The sequence below is a fragment of the Haliotis cracherodii genome, unplaced genomic scaffold, assembly GCF_022045235.1.
Source record: "Haliotis cracherodii isolate W230 unplaced genomic scaffold, xgHalCrac1.p SCAF_22, whole genome shotgun sequence".
NCBI lineage: Eukaryota > Metazoa > Mollusca > Gastropoda > Lepetellida > Haliotidae > Haliotis > Haliotis cracherodii.
The window spans coordinates 4,473,496-4,496,366 of record NW_027266278.1 but is presented as its reverse complement, the minus strand read 5'-3'; the positions used below and the strand labels follow the sequence as shown (position 1 = coordinate 4,496,366).

Sequence of the window (22,871 nt, the reverse complement as noted above, 5' to 3'; positions counted from 1 at the left end):
TGAACAATTTAATAAAAATAGGATACGTGGATACTAATACAATTTACCAATTGTATTGTACACATTGTTAAGGAATTTAGATAGGCCTTTAAGATTTCTTACACTGTTAGTGGTAATAATTTTCTTAAATGTTTGGAAACTTAAGATATTGCTTATTTAAGAGTTCATATCGCCGTTGGTGAAAAGCTTCACATCGGAATATAATGCAATTCATCTCCCACGGCGATAGAATCACAGAGTGGACACTGGTTGTCTTCCCTGGGAATGTTCAGCCATCGACCAGTTTTAACTGGTACTCCTTGGTTAGAAAGTTCTGACTTTTAGTATTGGGAGAAATATTGATTTTGAGAGCAGTAGATATTTCGCAAATGAAGGTTGATTCTTCAGGTAACACGACCTTTGGATTTCCGCTTGGGCTTACTAGCTGCCGTGAGTCAATTTGCTCGTTAACGCAACCGAGCGTGACAAGAGACTGGGCTACCAGTCTGCAAGGACAGCTAAATAAACTTACGCATTTTTGAAAACTGATTTGTTACCCGTGATCTATGAAGATTTCAACAAAGGGCGCATGGTAATTAATTTCTTCAGCCTAAACAAACAGACAAATAACGGCGAAAGCTCATCGGATGTCGTCATTTGGAAATACCCCTGATTGTTACAGTTTGATAATAAAAAAAATTCCTGAGTGAAAGCATTTGCGGATTTCAGATTGCGTGGATGATACAATTACTACTCCCTTGTTGTCATCCACATTTTCTGGTATAACCCTACACTTCTGTATTTGTCGTAATTCACTTGCTGCTCAGTTAATGAATTTATAACATGTATACTTAGTTGTAGCACCACTCAGATTACCCGATAAAGGTTCAAATTTGGTCTTTCTTGTACCTGGGGTAATTATTTAATCTAAATCCAGGTTTGAAGTGAGGTGGAATGTGAGTTATCCACGTCGCAGCCCAGCAAGTGATGTATGATCAGTTGCTTTACTTTTTTTGTAAATCAACTGATCATTCCCAGACATCAAAGGATCAACAGGAAATACGTTGATTGATTAATTACTGTTATCTTGCACAGTGGATATGTCAAAAGTAAGTGGTTACATGTGAAGGTAGGGTTACTAAACCTAGGGAATACTCATATCATGGCGTGAAGTACAGATGTAAAAACAACATACAGTCAAGTCTCGTTAATCCGACACTCGTTAATCCGACACTCGGCTTTATCCGACACAAATGATGGGAACCGATTGATTCAGCGCTATTTAGTCCCGTTAATCCGACATTCTCGCACTCCGACTCCGACACACCTAATTTGCAACGAATTACTGAAATCACTCATTAATCAGTCTCGTTAATCCGACACAGTGGTCAGCGTACTCCGTGGTCATCTGCCCGCGAGTACACATCCCCGTGTTTTGACACGCACCGGCTGCAGAGATTAACTTTAACAATTAACACTAGATGCCAGGATCATAAAGAATTTCAAGCTTTATTATAAGAAACAAATGAAATTACACCTCGACAATGTTGATGCTGAAGGACCATCGAATGTACTTTGTTCAAAGGGTAACCGATAATACACTGACTGGTTGTTCATTGTTATCTAACTCAATGTATGTTTTTAAGAACCGTGGACATTATAAGAATAGTTGTCACGTGGGCTTTCTCAGCTAACTTGGCACCTATGTGAAACAATTGAAACAAAATAAGTGATCAGTTAAGAAACAAACACGGGTTATACTATTCGATACATTTAAATAACGTATTTTAATATATTTCATATATATTCCAAATATTGTTTCCAAATAATTATTATTAAAGTATTTGATTCTCACATAGACATTTTACATCGAATAAGTATTTTTGTACAGCTGCAGACGCAATGGATATTGTTCCTGTATGTTGATATTCCCGGATACATTATAACTTTGGTAGGTTGTTATAATGATATTTGCATTTTGTTTTCATTCATTCGCTGCAGCTTTGAACAGAATCATTCTTGTTCCTTTCCGTTTGGTTGGGAAGTTTTTCGATGCGCGATAGACGGTGTTTTCACACGTATTTTCTTTTGTAAGCGTGTATATGTTACAGTCAATGTGTAAAATATGATTCACTCAGGCAATTTATTAAATATCTAAATATTTCAGTCATTTTACAAATTGACTGAATAATCCATTCATTTATTTAACCGACTGACTAAAAATGATAAAGACGACCAAGAGAGCTTAAACACATCACAATATATTAATTATGCTAAGAAAAGAAGCCAAACAATACAGAACTGTACTTGGTGATGGTATTAAACATAAACAAATATTTGGAATTCGTTATCATATTAATAAAGATGGACATATTTTTCAGTTAATTTGTAAAATAAACTGAATATTTAGGCGTTTTAATACATTTCCTTAGTGAAATCTGTTTACATTTTGAATGTAAACATATACACACGGTAAAATAAGCAATGTTCAGTGAAATATTTACTCTGTGTTGCAAGTCAAAATAGTGTACACGAAGATCGCACAATTACCAAGCAAGTAACTTATCAAAACTGCATCACCATTACCGATGCTCCCCACAAATATACCTACATTTCAAAAACTGTATTTCATTTTTGTTGATCAGTGTGACCATACGTCCCTCTACTTTCAATTAAAATGCGCTTACGAATGGCGAGCACAGGTCGCGAACAAGTCTAGATTTCTGCTATATCATCCGGGTACTCACTGGGAAAATACAGTAATGCACAGGTAACAACTACTCCCGCGGAATTGCTTTAGATCAGTGTCCTTTGTACGTTGAAATACTATATATTGTGAGAGACAAAATGATGTATCAAGGATCAAGTAGAAGATACATTGACCGTTGCGCTGGGAGTTTATTCAACAGACCGTGAAAATAACACTGCTGTATATTATTATTTATTTTAGATGATGCAGGCAAAGCTCACTTCTCCTGGCGGCCATTATCAAACGGCCAGCTAAAACACAACCCCGCGCTTACGTCTACAGGTCTCTTCCTGTAGTACGGTAATTAGTATTCTCTCCCTCAAGTGTATCCTCAATGATATAACCCACCCTCATTAATTACATGCTGCTCTTTTCCAGCCTCACGGCTATGGAGCTGTGATAAAGAGTCCAAGTCATCATAAAGTAATTAGGGTCCAATAAAAACAATGCGCCGCCAAACCTCATACATATTATCACTGAAAGTCGTACTACAGACGGTTAATGTCAAATCACAATAAAAGCATTTCAATTGCAATAACATGTTCCAGGGCCATGTATTCTCTTAACACCATCGGATTTAGAAGCAATGGTCGTATAAAACAAAACAGATCTATTTAATCGCAACAGTATTCATGTTATTCCCACAAAATCACATAAAGAAAGGAGACATTAGGAAATACATGTGTATTATCATTTTTCGTCAGGATAACAATATTTTCTCTCCTTGTTACCACCTCCAGGTTCAGCTTAAGACGGGTCCTCCTTTGGTCAAAAGTTTGTTCCCCCTCTAATGAGTGTGTCACGCGTTGCACACGAGTGGCGGACGGGGTGCACACCCGTGTGCAACGCGTTGCACACGGGTCTCACACGCGTGACCAACCCGATGCACACTGGTTGCGTAACGCGTTGCCCATGCGTGTAAGGGGAATGAACTTCTAGGCAGTAGTGTATACCCTTTTATTATTTCCTTCCAAAGTGATTGACATTGTTGTCATGAAAATCAGACATTTATGTAAAGGCCATGAAAATACATTGTGCAAAATTGGTTACATCGGAAGCACTTGTAAAATCTCCAACTTCATCATCAATTAAATTACTTAGTTCATGACCCTCTCCCTGACCGTTTCATGTCTGAGGTGACCCTCACCACCCCATAATAAATATATCAGTATCTCACGATTCAGTTGTTTGCATTGCTCCATGATTTATGTCTTAGTGTTAGGTTCCACATTTCCAGATTTCATGTTCTTCATCAGTAAATGGGTGCACGAACATGGATCAATCAGTTTGTAACACTTTAGTTAGTGACGGCACAGCAAGCATTGTGACATGTTATTTCAATCTAATGTTCCTTGTAGGCTCTCTATGGCAGAAAATAACCCAGTACCTCATGCTTGTCTCTGTAGGGATTCCAGGGCAGAATAGATTCCCAGTACCTCATGCTTGTCTCTGTAGGGATACCAGGGCAGACTAGGTCCCCAGTACCCCATGCTTGTCTCTGTAGGGATTCCAGGGCAGAATAGGTCCCCAGTACCCCATGCTTGTCTCTGTAGGGATTCCAGAGCAGAATAGGTCCCCAGTACCCCGTGCTTGTCTCTGTAGGGATTCCAGGGCAGAATAGGTCCCCAGTACCCCATGCTTGTCTCTGTAGGGATTCCAGGGCAGAATAGGTCCCCAGTACCCCATGCTTGTCTCTGTAGGGATTCCAGGGCAGAATAGATCCCCAGTACCCCATTCTTGTCTCTGTAGGGATTCCAGGGCAGAATAGGTCCCCAGTTCCCCATGCTTGTCTGTAGGCATTACAGGACAGAATTGATCCCCAGTACCCCATGCTGGTCTCTGTAGGAATTCCAGGACAGAATAGATTCCCAGTACCCCATGCTTGTCTGTGTAGGAATTCCAGGACAAAATAAGGTCCCCAGTACCCCATGCTTGTCTCTGTAGGGATTCCAGGACAGAATTGATCCCCAGTTCCCCATGCTTGTCTGTAGGCATTACAGGACAGAATAGATCCCCAGTACCCCATGCTGGTCTCTGTAGGAATTCCAGGACAGAATAGATTCCCAGTACCCCATGCTTGTCTGTGTAGGGATTCCAGGACAAAATAAGGTCCCCAGTACCCCATGCTTGTCTCTGTAGGGATTCCAGGACAGATTAGATCCCCAGTACCCCATGCTTGTCTCTGTAGGAATTCCAGGACAGAATAGATCCCCAGTACCCCATGCTTGTCTGTGTAGGAATTCCAGGACAAAATAGGTCCCCAGTACCCCATGCTTGTCTCTGTAGGGATTCCAGAGCAGAATAGGTCCCCAGTACCCCGTGCTTGTCTCTGTAGGGATTCCAGGGCAGAATAGGTCCCCAGTACCCCATGCTTGTCTCTGTAGGGATTCCAGGGCAGAATAGGTCCCCAGTACCCCATGCTTGTCTCTGTAGGGATTCCAGGGCAGAATAGATCCCCAGTACCCCATTCTTGTCTCTGTAGGGATTCCAGGGCAGAATAGGTCCCCAGTTCCCCATGCTTGTCTGTAGGCATTACAGGACAGAATTGATCCCCAGTACCCCATGCTGGTCTCTGTAGGAATTCCAGGACAGAATAGATTCCCAGTACCCCATGCTTGTCTGTGTAGGAATTCCAGGACAAAATAAGGTCCCCAGTACCCCATGCTTGTCTCTGTAGGGATTCCAGGACAGAATTGATCCCCAGTTCCCCATGCTTGTCTGTAGGCATTACAGGACAGAATAGATCCCCAGTACCCCATGCTGGTCTCTGTAGGAATTCCAGGACAGAATAGATTCCCAGTACCCCATGCTTGTCTGTGTAGGGATTCCAGGACAAAATAAGGTCCCCAGTACCCCATGCTTGTCTCTGTAGGGATTCCAGGACAGATTAGATCCCCAGTACCCCATGCTTGTCTCTGTAGGAATTCCAGGACAGAATAGATCCCCAGTACCCCATGCTTGTCTGTGTAGGAATTCCAGGACAAAATAGGTCCCCAGTACCCCATGCTTGTCTCTGTAGGGATTCCAGGACAGAAAAGATCCCCAGTACCCCATGCTTGTCTGTGTAGGGATTCCAGGTCAGAATAGGTCCCCAGTACCCCATGCTTGTCTCTGTAGGGATTTCAGGGCAGAATAGGTCCCCAGTACCCTATGCTTGTCTCTGTGTTGTCAGAGTAGGTCCCCAGTACCCCATGCTTGTCTGTAGGCATTACAGGACAGAATAGATCCCCAGTACCCCATGCTTGTCTGTAGGCATTACAGGACAGAGTAGGTCCCCAGTACCCCATGCTTGTCTCTGTAGGGATTCCAGGACAGAATAGATCCCCAGTACCCCATGCTTGTCTCTGTAGGGATTCCAGGACAGAAAAGATCCCCAGTACCCCATGCTTGTCTGTAGGCATTACAGGACAGAATAGATCCCCAGTACACAATGCTTGTCTCCATGTACGGATTCCAGGACAGAATAGATCCCCAGTATTCCATGCTTGTCTCTGTAGGGATTCCAGGGCAGAATAGGTCCCCAGTACCCCATGCTTGTCTCTGTAGGGATTCCAGGTCAGAATAGGTCCCCAGTACCCTATGCTTGTCTCTGTGTTGTCAGAGTAGGTCCCCAGTACCCCATGCTTGTCTGTGTAGGGATTTCAGGGCAGAATAGGTCCCCAGTACCCCATGCTTGTCTCTGTAGGGATTTCAGGGCAGAATAGGTCCCCAGTACCCTATGCTTGTCTCTGTGTTGTCAGAGTAGGTCCCCAGTACCCCATGCTTGTCTGTAGGCATTACAGGACAGAGTAGGTCCCCAGTACCCCATGCTTGTCTGTAGGCATTACAGAACAGAATAGATCCCCAGTACCCCATGCTTGTCTGTAGGCATTACAGGACAGAGTAGGTCCCCAGTACCCCATGCTTGTCTCTGTAGGGATTCCAGGACAGAAAAGATCCCCAGTACCCCATGCTTGTCTCTGTAGGGATTCCAGGACAGAAAAGATCCCCAGTACCCCATGCTTGTCTGTAGGCATTACAGGACAGAATAGATCCCCAGTACACAATGCTTGTCTCCATGTACGGATTCCAGGACAGAATAGATCCCCAGTATTCCATGCTTGTCTCTGTAGGGATTCCAGGGCAGAATAGGTCCCCAGTTCCCAATGCAGACTAACATGATAACTAGGTAGCTACAATGTGTGAAGAGGCGACTAAACTGGATGGGATGATGCATGTCACTGTATCCCAATTGTGTAGTTCGATGTTCATGATGTTAATCACTGTATTATCTGGTCCAGACTTGACTGTTTACAGACCACCGTCATTTGGCTGGAATATAATGCGAAATGCTGCGTTAAACAAAACCTGGTTATTGTATATCATACTTTGCCCAAGCTATATTATTGACTGGCTAACATTGTATGGCTTAAATACTGCTGACAACAGCAAAATGCTGTTAACAAATTCAGACAGTAAATGTTTTCAAACATTTAACAGTAGACCTGTTGTGCCCATCTGTCTTTGTCTGGAGATAAAAACTCGCCCTCAGCCTGATGGCGTTACACAAAAGAGATGTAAGTTTTGAATACAAATCCTAGTGTGCTGTATCAGGTTTCCAACTTGCAATACATGCATATAAATCAGATATGAACAAATGTCGAGATGACCTTGGTGAGGTCACAATGACCTGCTCATTACAAACTCAACAACCTTGACCTTAGCTTGTGATAAGTCAACACCATATTAAAACATCGGAGTGAGGGATAGTTTAAAAATGATAATTATGTTGTTAGGTGATAAGTTCTTCATGTAATTTAATTGCATCTGGAGAAAGAAATTCAGTTAGGAAATTAAATTAACTTTAACTAATGTTCATATATCTTAATCAGATTTTGGGGGATTTTAATTTACTTTTTCAGACCATTAGTGTACACCTCATATACATCCAAAGCCCTTGACTCAATCTAATTATGATGAGATATTCTTGCTCCATAACGATACCGCTCTGCTTGAAGTTCTGACAAGAGCTTGGAAGGTCATCGGGTGAACCCTGAGTGAACTTTGACCTCCGGATCCATTAATGAAGGATGTGTGGGTACTTGAGCCAGTCAGATGTCAGCTTTCTAAAACGGTTTGGCTCAATGTTTTTACTACCTTGATTAGGAAATTTCGATTTGTACGAAAGAAAAGAAACTGGACACAAAAACATAACTAATATTCCTTTCATGGTTGTAGCTGCAATGGCACTCAGAAACTACATGGGTGGTATAAGATATTCACAATATGCTGGTGCAGCCTTTATTATTTACATTCAGAACTGGTCATTTTGTGTTCAGAGAAATCAGATATGTTGGTATAAATACGTCACTCACTCCCGTTGAGCTTGATTGGCTGATTACAAGCAACCATGTGTGTTGTTTTCAGATCAGATCTTAGTCAAAGATGTGACTTAAATGAATTGGCCTTCAATTAGACACCTCTACTTCTAAAGACACAACGTGTAATGGCCATGATATTCAATGATTGGCCTTGAAAAGGCCTTGAATATATTAGTTAGTTTTAGTCCTATCAAATTTTGGCTACTGACTAATTTCTATTTATCAGTAAAAGTACCTGGTACATTAAAAATTTCCAAGATGTTAATGATTAAACAATCTGCATATTTTAGTGTGAGAAACAACAGTACTTAAATAAATATCAGAACTAGGGTTTTCAAATGAACGTCTTTGAGGGTTCTATTATTATTATTTTTTTGTGATTCTTTTGTTTGAACTTATGCCTGTTGAAATCAGCAGAGGTTTAGGACACAGAATACAGCATATTTTGGCCTTGAAAATAAATGTTTAAAATTTGTCAATTGTACCTTCTTTCTACCTGTTTTTGAGTTGTTAAAAATACTGTTCTGTAATCCATAGTTTGGGAAAGGAATTTAAATATCATAAATAATTTGTTTGTTAAGGTCCTCAACCTTTTTGGAGTCGCAAAAAAAACTACTCTGTAACATTTTGTAAGTAAAGCTGCTTTTTTTCCTGACTCACCCTACAGTGTCTGTTTTAGCCTTACACTGTTTAAAGTTGTGTGATGTTATTTACGAATGCCAGTCCCGAACATGGTGTATATGTTGTAAGTTCTCTGCACCTGGCTCATTAGATCCTGTTCGTTTCCGGGCAGACTCCGCCAGTCTTGTGCAAGGGAATAAACACTACTCCAGTTAGGTTTGAGGGACACTCTTCATGGTTTTGGAATTCAAACCTTCAAATTAGGGTAACCTGAAATGTCGTTCAGCTGGAGGAAAGAAAAACCTTGGAATCTAGAGGCCTGGTAGAGAGGAATGGAGAGAATCAGATAGAACAGAAGACTTCAACTGCTCAGTATTTATAGTGGACTAACATAGAGTTTGTGAAAGCTTTAATTACTTAATACTTTTCTCTCCTCTAAAATTTAAAAAAATATAAATTTCCTGATTTCTTTCATATGGAATTGAGCTATCTTGACTTGCTTTTATATTAATGTAGATCATTTTGTTTTCATAACTACATATTATCAAGCCATGGTGCAAGACTGTATTTACATATATTGTTGATTTAATAATAGATTGTTTCTCTTACAGCTCCAACAAATATTCACCCCCAATCAACTCTTTCCTCATCTCAGCTCAAGCAGCCTGTACTCATTCCCATTTCAGTAGACTTGCACATGTCTCTAAGGCAATTATTTTTAGTTTTATCAGGATTTCTACATTATATAAATAATTCGAACAAGTTGTCCCCATAAAGGACTGTTGTCCTGTACTGTCTGCTTATCTAGCCTTGCCTATTATGGGGATAGAATAACTACACATCCATGGACTTCTATTTGAGTACAGCCTTGGAGCAAGTCTACCATGTCAGCTGGGGGATCTCTGAAATTAATAGAGGGTGTTCCTTTAATACTTGTGGGTTTCTTGTGGTATGATTGTTGCTTAACCTTTGACATGACTGTATTTCAAGGACTCTGTGTTAATCTAACTGGTAGCGTCTTCATCAAATATTTAGTCGTCTTTTGTGACTAATTCTCCAGGGGCATGGCAGGTGTTTGGGGATGCAATGACTTGTTCAAATTGCATCTCCAAGCTGCCAGGGTGCGCGGGCTTTCCAATCATCTCAGGTGCCACAATTTGTTGTGGAAGGTTTGGTATTATTGGCATGATCCCGGGTTAGAAATATTTTATTTTTTTATCGTCCACAAAAATGATCTGCTAATAATGGTAAGTGATGGTCCGCAAGGAAATGTCACTTGTCCTTCTTAATTCACTTGTCTCAGACAAGCGAAGTTATGTTGATTTCGAAACATGTCTTTAACTTTCTGGGTTTGTCAGCAACCTACCTGGGCTCGACACTTGGTTTCCACACAGTATTAAACATCTACGACCTGAATTGCTAGTGTTTCCTTTCACATCAAGCCAATACGCTGTGACATAACTGAAGTATACTATTGAAATAAGTGTTAACCTAAACTCATTCATGGAGCTTAGCCCCGTGAAGATCCATGGTTGAATTGGTCTTCAGCAACCCATTCTTGCCATAAAAGGCTGTGCTTGTTATAAGAGGTGACTAACGGGATCGGGTGGTCAGGCTCGCTGACTTGGTTGATGCATGTTATCGATCCCAATTGCGTGGGTCGATGCTCATGATGTCAGTCACAGAATCAATTATTTACAGACTGCCATCATATACCGTATTCGACGTAATAAGCGCCCTGCTCTAATAAGCGCCCACGGCGATATTTGCTAATATATTGGCAAGTGAACAATCCCAATGAGTACCCCTTCCGATTGATCAATGTACACAAGACTTATTTATTCGTGTATAAAACGCACTCGTGTGTTATATGTACCCTTAATTATGGGCAATTAAATTCTGGAAAATATATCTGTCGTATATAAACAGTTTAGGCCGTCAGTATAAACCACGAAATTTATCTTTCAACTCTGTTTTTTCCACCAAAATAATATTCAAAAAAGAGCCTCTCATTTCTAATTTTGAGAGCGCCCTGAGTGCTTATTACGTCGAATACGGTAACTGGATTATTGCTGAGTGAGGCGTTAAGCAAGAAACAAACACTCACTCCGCCCCCAACTCATGATGACCCTCAGTCTGCCAGCATCCCCTCAGTGGTAACATCTACAACATGCATCGCTTTCCTCCCATACCAAGACAAACCATGTTATCACACCTCAATGTCAGAATAATGAGATCTGATTTGGCCACATGATCTTGATAAAATACAATGTATCCCGCCTTGGAGGGAAATAAATTTTTCACCTGGTGAATAAATCTCTTATACCCCGCCATGATCAAGACAGGCTGCACGTGGATTTTTTCGAGTCAATGGCAGTCACCTGACATAGCACAAGTTTACATCAACTTAATCGAACAGCTTTTCTAGCCATTTTGAATTTGTTTTTTTTCTTTTACAATGTCAAATTAAAACATGTCAGTAAGATATAAAAAATTGTTGTAGCAGGATCACGAGGGTTACATGTGGTTTTATGTGTGTCTCGTTAGGTATCATACCGCTCGCCTACGGCTTATGGTATAAAACCTAATGCTGGATGCCTGGTATAAACTGCGGGATGTATACAACCATATGTACCTCCTGTGATACTGTGACAACTTATAACATATATATATACAAAATACAATTCAAGCCGTGTTGGATCCAACTCACTCATTCATCTGCCAAGACTATTGTAATGGGTTTAGCATCATCAGCTCAGTGTGGATTGAAAATGATACACAAGTGTCGAGGTCTTACCACACATAAGAAGTTTACATGTGTCTGGCATGTAGTAACAGTGTGAATTTGTTGCAGGAAATCCCGGAGAACAGTGCCCAGCAAGAAGAATCGGACAAGATGGAGGGCTACCTGTTCAAGAGAACGACAAATGCATTTCGGACATGGGTCAGGTGAGTGGAAGACCCAATCAAGCAGAACTTGTCCGTGTGCCATTGAGGGCCAAGATGAATACCAGTTGCCACGGGCAACAAGTTAAATTCTTTCTTTCAGCCTTGTTCCCAGGAGCCAAATTCAAGATGAATTTAGACAATGTCAAGTGGAGTGCAGAAAGGGATGTCATTGTATATTGGGGTAAAATGTATAAACATCGAAAAGAAATGAATAATTCACTGCCACAGAAATGTTTATATTTTTTAATATTACCATGGTGAAGATGGACAAGAGAAAGAAGAAAACTCAACTCTACTTGATTAAGGGATCTGCCTAGTTTGTATATCATGTCACGTTGATTAATTGCAGGACTTCATAGGAAATTTATACGGAATAACTAATTTTATGTCAATGAAAAGGAATCAATATTATGGATATATCGTGATACTTTTGAATCGATATATCGATACTAAAATATCAAATTAGTAACACCCCTGGGTTCAGATTTAGTAACAGAACATTAACGCCTTGTCTAAATAAGTAAATAAATAATCAGTGAAAAGAAGGCAAATGTTTGGAAAGTGGACTCAGTGTTTGAATGATTGACTCATGGAGGGGAGCCAGGCAATAACTTATTGATGCCAAAGGGGTGGTTGGGTAGCCTAGTGGTTAAAGCGTTCGCTCTTCACGCAGAAGACCCGGGTTCGATTCCCGACATGGATACAATGTGTGAAGCCCATTTCTGGTGTCCCCCGCCGTGATATTGCTGGAATATTGCTAAAAGTGGCGTAAAACCATACTCACTCACTCACTCACTATTGATGCCAAATGTGACGACCAAAGTGAGGTCCAAGAGTGGTCTGACACCTTGCCAGGCTGATTGTAATAATGTCAGTCATCCTTTCATCTGAAAAAGGCAAGCTGTTGCATCATCAAAATGGTTGCCAAATAAACTGATAACAAAAAGTTAGAGATCATGTATATTCTGGGGACATTTTATTAAATTGTGTGCTCATTCTTAACTACAATAAAATATCCCCAAAAGCCTTCATGATCCCTAACTTTTTTTGTACAGTATAGATGGCCTATGCCGTATCAGAAACGGATAATGATAAAAAAGAAGAAGCAAAGAGTTTTAATTTTCAGGTAGATTGTGTACAGCTTGTAAATGGGTTGTAGCTCAGCAAGCGTCTTCTTACATGTCAGTGTTGTGTGTCTTCATTGTCCACCACCATCTCCATGGTCTTGTGGAAGGACCGTCCACTGTGTCAGTGGAGTATTCATGTTAAACTGCAGCATGGTATCTCAGTGGGCTTAAACAAGGACTGGTCGGCTCGGAGTCAGTATACTGTGTCTGAGTGGGGTATTCATGTTAAACTGCGGCATGGTATCTCAGTGGGCTTAAACAAGGACTGGTCTGTTCGGAGTCAGTATGCTGTGTCTGAGTGGGGTATTCATGTTGAACTGTGGCATGGCATCTCAGTGGGCTAGCACTATAAATCGGCATCAGTCTGGACTAGTACAAGCAGCCACACACACACATGCATGCACGTCGCTATTTGAGTGCAACAATCTTGGACGCGACATTAAACCCCATTTCACCTCACCACATTGTCATCCCGGCATTATCTCCACAATGCTGTGCAGGAGAGATAGACTTTCCTCCAAAGACATGACGGACTCTGCTCTGTAGTGGATGGAGCACGGGCCTGCAGATCCCAGGGCCGGTCATACCAGTGGACAGACACACACACAGACAGACACAGACACAAGGACACACACAGACAGACACAAGGAGAAACAGACAGACACAAGGACACACAGACAGACACAAGGACACACACAGACAGACACAAGGACACACACACACACAGACACAAGGACACACACAGACAGGCACAAGGACAGACACAGACAGACACAAGGACACACACAGACAGACACAAGGACACACAGAGACAGACACAAGGAGAAACACAGACAGACACAAGGACACACACAGACACAAGGACACACAGACAGACACAAGGACACACACAGACAGACACACAGACACACACAGACAGACACAAGGACACACAGACAGACACAAGGACACACAGACAGACACAAGGACACAGACAGACACAAGGACACACACAGACAGACACAAGGACACACACAGACACAAGGACACACACAGACAGACACAAGGACACACAGACAGACACAAGGACACACAGACAGACACAAGGACACAGACAGACACAAGGACACACAGACAGACACAAGGACACACACAGACAGACACAAGGACACACAGACAGACACAAGGACACACAGACAGACACAAGGACACAGACAGACACAAGGACACACAGACAGACACAAGGACACACACAGACAGACACAAGGACACACACAGACAGACACAAGGACACACAGACAGACACAAGGACACAGACAGACACACACAAATAGACACACAGACAGACACAAGGACACACAGACAGACACAAGGACACACAGACAGACACAAGGACACACACAGACAGACACAAGGACACACAGACACAGACACAAGGACACACACAGACAGACACAAGGACACACAGACAGACACAAGGACACAGACAGACACACACAAATAGACACACAGACACAAGGACACACAGACAGACACAAGGACACACAGACAGACACAAGGACACACACAGACACAAGGACACACACAGACAGACACAAGGACACAGACAGACACACACAAATAGACACACAGACAGACACAAGGACACACACAGACAGACACAAGGACACACAGACAGACACAAGGACACACACAGACAGACACAAGGACACACACAGACAGACACAAGGACACACACAGACAGACACAAGGACACAGACAGACACAAGGACACACACAGACAGACACAAGGACACACACAGACAGACACAAGGACACACACAGACACAAGGACACACACAGACACAAGGACACACAGACAGACACAAGGACACAGACAGACAGACACAAGGACACAGACAGACACACACAAATAGACACACAGACAGACACAAGGACACACACAGACAGACACAAGGACACACAGACAGACACAAGGACACACACAGACAGACACAAGGACACACAGACAGACACAAGGACACACACAGACAGACACAAGGACACACACAGACAGACACAAGGACACACACAGACAGACACAAGGACACACAGACAGACACAAGGACACACAGACAGACACAAGGACACAGACAGACACAAGGACACACACAGACAGACACAAGGACACACAGACAGACACAAGGACACACACAGACAGACACAAGGACACACACAGACAGACACAAGGACACACACAGACAGACACAAGGACACACAGACAGACACAAGGACACACACAGACAGACACAAGGACACACACAGACAGACACAAGGACACAAACAGTCAGACACAAGGACACACATAGACACACACAGACACAAGGACACACATAGACACACAGACAGACACAAGGACACACACAGACAGACACAAGGACACACAGACAGACACAAGGACACACACAGACAGACACAAGGACACACAGACAGACACAAGGACACACAGACAGACACAAGGACACAGACAGACACAAGGACACACACAGACAGACACAAGGACACACAGACAGACACAAGGACACACACAGACAGACACAAGGACACACACAGACAGACACAAGGACACACACAGACAGACACAAGGACACACAGACAGACACAAGGACACACACAGACAGACACAAGGACACACACAGACAGACACAAGGACACACACAGACACAAGGACACACAGACAGACACAAGGACACACACAGACAGACACAAGGACACACACAGACAGACACAAGGACACACAGACAGACACAAGGACACACACAGACAGACACAAGGACACACAGACAGACACAAGGACACACAGACAGGCACAAGGACACACAGACAGACACAAGGACACACAGACAGACACAAGGACACACAGACAGACACAAGGACACACAGACAGACACAAGGACACACACAGACAGACGGGTGCATGCATGTTGCTGTACAAGTGCTGCAATAATCTTAAATGTTTAATCCCTATTTCCCCTCACCTCCACTGTAAAGTCGGGAGCACGAGTGGCCGAATCATCTGAGGCTCTGCAATTCATTGGGTAGGGTGGGTTTGAATCCTGGATCGACCTTCATTAATTATCAAGGTTAGTCCGTGCTCATGGGTTTCATGTGGTAAACATCCACTGCATGCTCTACTTTCAGCTTTTTTACCACTGGCACTTCATTATATAGATGAAACCCTGTTCAAAATGGCATCACTCACTCACTCACCATCCCACTCAAGCACTCACTCACTCACTCACTCACTCACTCACTCACCATCCCACTCAAGCACTCACTCACCATCCCACTCAAGCACTCAAGCACTCACTCACTCACTCACTCACTCACCATCCCACTCAAGCACTCACTCACCATCCCACTCAAGCACTCACTCACCATCCCACTCAAGCACTCACTCACCATCTCACTCACTCACTCACTCACTCACCCACCCACCCACCCACTCACTCACTCACTCACTCACTCACTCACCCACCCACCCACCCACCCACCCACCCACCCACTCACTCACTCTCACTCACCCCACTCACTCACACACTCACTCATTCACACACTCACTCACTCACACACTCACTCTTCACCCCACTCACTCACACTCACTCACTCACACACTCACTCACTCACTCATTCACACACTCACACACTCACTCACTCACTCGACCACCATCCCACTCACTCACACACTCACACTCACTCACACACTCACTCACTCGCTCACTCACTCACTCATCCACCATCCCACACACTCACTCACTCGCCATCCCACCCACCCATTCACTCACTCACATACTCACTCACTCACTCACTCAGTGGCCTGTCAGCAAGACTGAGTCTGATGAGGCTGCAGTTCACACAGAGTGTTACAGCCTGGTTGCCATGTTGAGTGTTTGATGATGTTTGTACATGAGTGGCCATGAAAACTGCCTCCAGCACTCAACACAAGGAAATAACTCTAACACATGTTCGGGAATGCACTGCCAGAAACTTCAGAAATTTCAACTTATTTATGGAGGAGAAAATGTGTCATGCTTCAATTGCATGTTTTGAGAGAAATTGTTGAAATGTGTTTTATAAAACATGATCACCCTTCTTGTTAAAGCAAGCGTTCTTGAACATCATGAATTCATTGTGATTCATGTGGAATCATAGTTGTAGTGGAACACCTGCTTAGATGAATCATGGTGACAGTAAAAGCTTTACACAGATTCTAGGAACAGAACTACCCAATGTTTATATACTTCCAAAATTATGTCAAATGACACGTGCCAAGAACAAATGCTAATGTGATTATAGTGAGTGAGTTGGGTTTAACACCGCTTTTAACATTATTTCAGTTATTTCACGGCGTGTCAGCTTAATGTGGGAGGAAAGCCCGAAGTGATGCAGGTCTCAGACGTTTACCACTTCGGTGAAACCCACGAGCACGGGTATGGTGCTGACAAACCTAGAAACATAATTGGGGCGAACCAGGATTCAAACCCACAATCATAGGTTTCTGGCGTGCCTAAGGGACGCAACTCTGCAGAGCGAATTGCGGCGCCTAAGACGACTGGGCCACCCGTGCCCCCTAATGTGATTATAATGTTTTGTATTGTTCTATTATAAGTTAATATCACTATAGTTTTGTCCTTGCACATCCAAGAAACAGTAGATCATGGGTTTGAATCCAAGTTTTGTCAGCACCATACCCATGCTCGTGGATTCACACAAGTAGTAAACGTCTGAGACCTGCATCCCTAACCAAACTCACTCACTAACTCTGGATGTTTTGAATCTATTAAAGTTGAAAAATGATATCTGTTCATATATCATGGTTTACTTTTGTGACTTCAAACAGTGAAACTATATTGCTGTGAACACCACACCACATACATTGTGTTGGGTTCCTGGAGTTCTGTTTCCTTAGAGGAAGGTCGTGGTTTAATCCCCAGCCGCGTCATACAAGTACTTATTGTTTCCCTGCCTGGCGCTTGGCATATAACGGTATATAAAACAAGGACTGGTCATCTCATAGAATAATGTGTCTGAGTGAGGTATCCATGTTAATACTGCTGCATGGTATCTCAGTGGGCTAGCACTATTATACAGACATGAGTCCAGACTAGTACAAGCAGCCCGAAAAACGCACATACATGAATGTTGTTGTATAGAGGTAATCATCTTGAATGAGACGTCAAACCCCATCTCACCTCACCTCATCTTCTGTTTTCTTTTGTGAAGATAAATATTTCAAATTGAAGTGGTAAAGAAATGAAAGTTACTCGTTTGTGAAAGCTGACATCTGATTGGCTAAAAAACTACACATACTTCATTCCAATATCCAACACCAATGAAATTCTTATGATACTCCGTATGCTAAGTACCATAACCATGACAGACTTGCAGACTTGTATTGTAATAGATAGAGCTCCCATCCAGAGAGCAGAAGGTGGTTTAGATGCCTCATACCAAAAGACCTTAAAAGATGGTACTTGTTGTTACCCTGCCTGGCGCACGGCATTAGAGGGCTTAAACAAAGACTGGTCAGCTTGGAGTCAGTATACTGTGTCTGAGTGGGATATTCCCGTGTCTGAGTGGGCTAGCACTATAAATCGACATCAGTCCGGACTAGTACAAGCAGCCACACACACACACACACACACACATACATGCACGTCGCTATACAAGTGCAATATTCTTGGACGCGACGTTACACCCGATTTCACCTCACCTCCTGTCAGTTGAGTGCGTGACAGTCATAAGTTTGTGTGACATTAGTCCAGTGGTAAAAGTGTTTGTAACTCTGCACACTGAAGATCTGGGTTCCATTCCCCATCCTGGCTACCTCCGGCCCTAAATGATGCTTCAAGCATTGTGAAAACCTAATTTACTCACTTTCTCGGGACATGATGTAGATATGTCAAGGACATCATGGTAAAACATGAACTTTTTTGAGAACATTACTTCTGGAACTTCCAAAATTATCCTCGATATTGGTTTCATCATGTCATGTTCTCAAGGGTCTCAAGTTTCAAGTATAAGCAAATAGAAAACCCACAATAGTCATTTCACCATAACTTCCTGAAAGAAAAACTGGATTTTCACATTAAGCCTTAATTTCCAACTTAATGGATAGCACTTGCAGAAACCTGCTGGCAAAAAACAGCTTAGCTGATGGATAAGGCTCCTGCTATGAATGCTAGAACATCCAGACATAATAACACCGCTACTGGTACCGAGTTCATTGAATCTACTGGAATTGGGTTTGAAATGTTAGATAAACAGTTCCGGATAAACACCAAACTCACATAGTCTCCTTATGTCCTTCCTGTTATCGTAAGGCTCAGAACAAGCAGATATTGTAATCTTGGAGTTGAGGATGGAGAGCTTGGAATGTCCCTGCCTTGCCGTGAGTCTATGAGTCTATAGGACGGGGTAGTCGCATCTCATTGACTGCCACTAGACCGGGCGAGACCTTCAATGTGTCAGCTGAGGATCAATTCGGTTGAGATCCCATCATTGATCATTGGTTCAGAAAATCCTTGTGTTTGGTATCCATCATTAAAATCATTGTTTAGACTAAATAAAATACATGTGTTTGAAATTGCTTTATCATCAAACAGTGTTGAGGGCAAAATAAAATACTTGTGTTTGAAGTTGCCTGATGATCGAACAGTGTTTAGGGCAAATAAAATACTAGCATTTGGGATCTACAGTCATTGGTTACGCCAAAATATTAAATTTGTGTTAAATTATCATCAAACAGTGTTTAGGCCAAAGATAATTCTTGTGTTTGGAATTCATTATTAAATATTGGTTGGGCCAAAATATTAAATTATGTGTTAAATTATCATTAAACAGTGTTTAGGCCAAAACATAACACCAAGTACTTGTGTTTGGAATTCATTATTAAATATTGGTTGGGCCCAAAAGACGTAACTATTAGGACTTTATCATTGGATGTGGGTCAGGCAAAAATATTATGTGTTCAGGTAACGTATATGGTGAGTATAGGTAGATCTAACCACTTTAGATAAATGTTTTGATCAATTCTCTTGATTGCTTGTTACAGGTATGGGGACAAATGTGATGGCAAGTGTCAATGTTGGTCTGTTGGATAACCAGAAATACATGTATTTGGGACAGCTCGGCTTAGAAAACCCATTTCATCCTTGATTCTTGATTATGATCAGTTGCAATAGAATTGTCCACTACTTAAATGGATGGAAATATATATAAGCTACAGTATTCGACGTAATAAGCGCCCACGGCGATATTTGCATATATATTGGCAAGTGAATAATCCCAATTAGCACCCCTTCCGATTGATCAATGTACACAGGACTTATTTATTCGTGTATAATACGCACTTGTGTGTTATATGCACCCTTGATTATGGGCAATTAAATTCTAGAAAAATGTATCTGTCGTATATAAACAGTTCAGACTGTCAGCATAAACCACAAAATTTATCTTTCAACTCTGTTTTTTCCACCAAAGTAATATTCTAATAAGAGCCCCCTATTTCTAATTTTGAGAGCGCCCTGGACGCTTATTACCTCGAATACGGTACTTAATTTTCCAAAGGGAGGTAACTTATTCATATGCGGATGTCCAAGAGAGCAGGTACAGCTTGTTTGCATCACTTCTAGAACTCTTATCACAAATCTATTCCTTCCAGATCAGCTGACATTATTGGTTTAAACCTTGCTGACTCATCAGTGATAACGTATTAAAATCCATCAGTTAAATAAACAGGAAAGGTACGATGTCTAGGAACAAGATTTAATCTGTGTTCAAATTCCTAGTTGGCCTTCAGTTTATTTTAGCTAAGTGGTTCTTTATGACTAGACAACTAACAATTACTTCACGAGGTCATAAGGGCGTGACATTTTCGACAACTGACTTCATAGTTTCTTGATGTAGGCCAAGTATTTAATTAGGCTGGAATACATGTAGCATTTGGTTTCGTTAAGTTTTATAAAAATGTGATGAAATGTAATTTATGACATGGCATCTTTGTACGTTATGACTGTTGATGGGTGGGACTCCCATGAATCATTACTGGTGGGTAGAACCTAGCCATGCTCCAAGGCTCTACTGAAAGAAACGTCCATGGAAGTGTCGTAACACTATCCTCCTAATAGGCAAGTCTAGGTAAGTGGACAGTCATAGGACACTTAGTATCTTATAGGGACAACTTGTTCTTATTATTTACATTATATAAAACATATGATTTAAACTACTAATTATTGGAAGAAGAAGAAAAATATTTTGTCAACGTGTCACTGGATTCATAAAATCAGTACCATGGCAAATATGGCATGAATTATATTATTCATGCAATCTAAAATCCGAAGATTTTATTAAACTAAAACTATCAGGGATATTTTCAGTAGTAATGACGAAATCCTATGAGCTTCCCCTGTTTTTTTTGACTGGTTGTTTAGGTTGAAGAAATTAATTAACATGCACCCTTTGTAATATCAAAATCTTCATAGATTATGGTAACCAATCTGTTTAGAAATGTGTATAGATATTGCCTCAAAGTTTATTTAGCTGTCCTGAGAGACGATAGCTCAGTCTCTTGTCATGCGCAGTTGTGTTAGCGAGCAAATCAACTCACGGCAGCTAGTGAGCCCTAGCGACCAGTGTTAGACAGCCCAGAAGACGCCAGAGATTAGTGCCCCTTTAATTTCGAAAGTTAAACTTGAAAGCCTTGTATTTGAAAGTCCATCTTGAAAAGCCTTGAATTTAAAAGTTCAACTTCAAAGGCCTTGATTGTTTAAAAGAACCTTGAATTTGAAAGTCAGTCTTAAAAGCCTAAAATTTGAATGTTCATCCTGAAAAGCCTTAATAGGTTGAAAAGCCTTGAATTTAAAAGTCCATCTGAAAAAGCCTTGAAATTAAAAGTCCATCTTCAAAAGCCTTGATTGTTTAAAAAAGTCTTTAATTTTGAAAGTCCATCTTGAAAAACTTTCATGGCATGAAAAGCCTTGAATATGAAAGCCCATCTTGAAAAAGCCTTGAATTTGAAAGTCTATCTTGAAAGTCATAAATTTGAAGTTCCATCTCGAAAAGGCCTTGAATTTGAAATGCTGCAGCCAGTTGTTGTGATTCTACTTAACCAGTTTCATTTTGCCTGGAGGTGTTACTGACTACTGTTTCTTTCCCATTTATTTCCCAAAAGAAAATGTTTTCAAAGTTTTCAAGAAATATGTGAAATTATCAGCTCTCTTTACACATTTTCGATGGAAGTTGATAGATGAGAAGTTTGTTGATAATGGTGTCGGTTCAAGGTTGTTTGTTTGCGGTGCAGTCAAGTGTGGTGCTGTCACATAAACCCTAGCATCTTGCACTCGGAGCTCTGACTGAGCTCCACCAGGCTATAGTCTGTTTCAACAATGTCATAATTTAATGCAGGAAATACTGGAAAAAAATCAGTTTGCCTCAGTTTTTTGTGAAAAAAATGTTTGATGTCCTGTAGAGGTGTCATCGATTGGAAATTTAAGTACTGACATATTAACTCACATGTATCATGCTATGTTGATGTATCAGTTAATAATAACAGTAATAATTCTTTATGTATATAGAAACAAATTACCCATTTGTCCTTCAATTAATCAATTTAATGCTGAATATTAACTCGGTTAATCCATTTAATGTTCATAATTAATGTTTTGCCTTCTCAGTGTCCATCTTGATGATGGTAATCTTAATCCATGTAAATGTTTCTGTGGCACTGAATTATTCATTTAGTATCAATAGTCATAAATTTGTATCGATACAGTATTTATCACTACATCGATATTACGACACACTATTAGATCCTGAATGTACTGAAACAAATATTTGTCTTTCTTTTCAGAATCTTTTTGTATTTCTTTAAAATGAGTGGTCAAATAATATGTACTGTATTCGACATAATAAGCGCCCAGGGCGCTCTCAAAATTAGAAATATGAGGCTCTTATTAGAATATTATTTTGGTGAAAAACAACAGAGTTGAAAGATCGTAAATTTCGTGGTTTATGCCGACAGCCTGAAATGTTTATATACGACAGATATATTTTTCCAGAATTTAATAT

General features: G+C 41.3%; 1 protein-coding gene across 5 annotated transcripts in view; it reads left to right on the top strand.

Moving 5' to 3' along the window:
• LOC139471160 (arf-GAP with coiled-coil, ANK repeat and PH domain-containing protein 2-like) overlaps positions 1 to 22,871 on the top strand; it is a 141,131-nt gene that overhangs the window by 94,773 nt on the left and 23,487 nt on the right. For all 5 annotated transcript variants that reach the window (XM_071253431.1, XM_071253432.1, XM_071253430.1 and 2 more), the window contains one exon: positions 11,564 to 11,658. In XM_071253431.1, the coding sequence (XP_071109532.1) occupies positions 11,564 to 11,658 (95 nt within the window). The remainder of the gene's footprint in view (positions 1 to 11,563; positions 11,659 to 22,871) is intronic.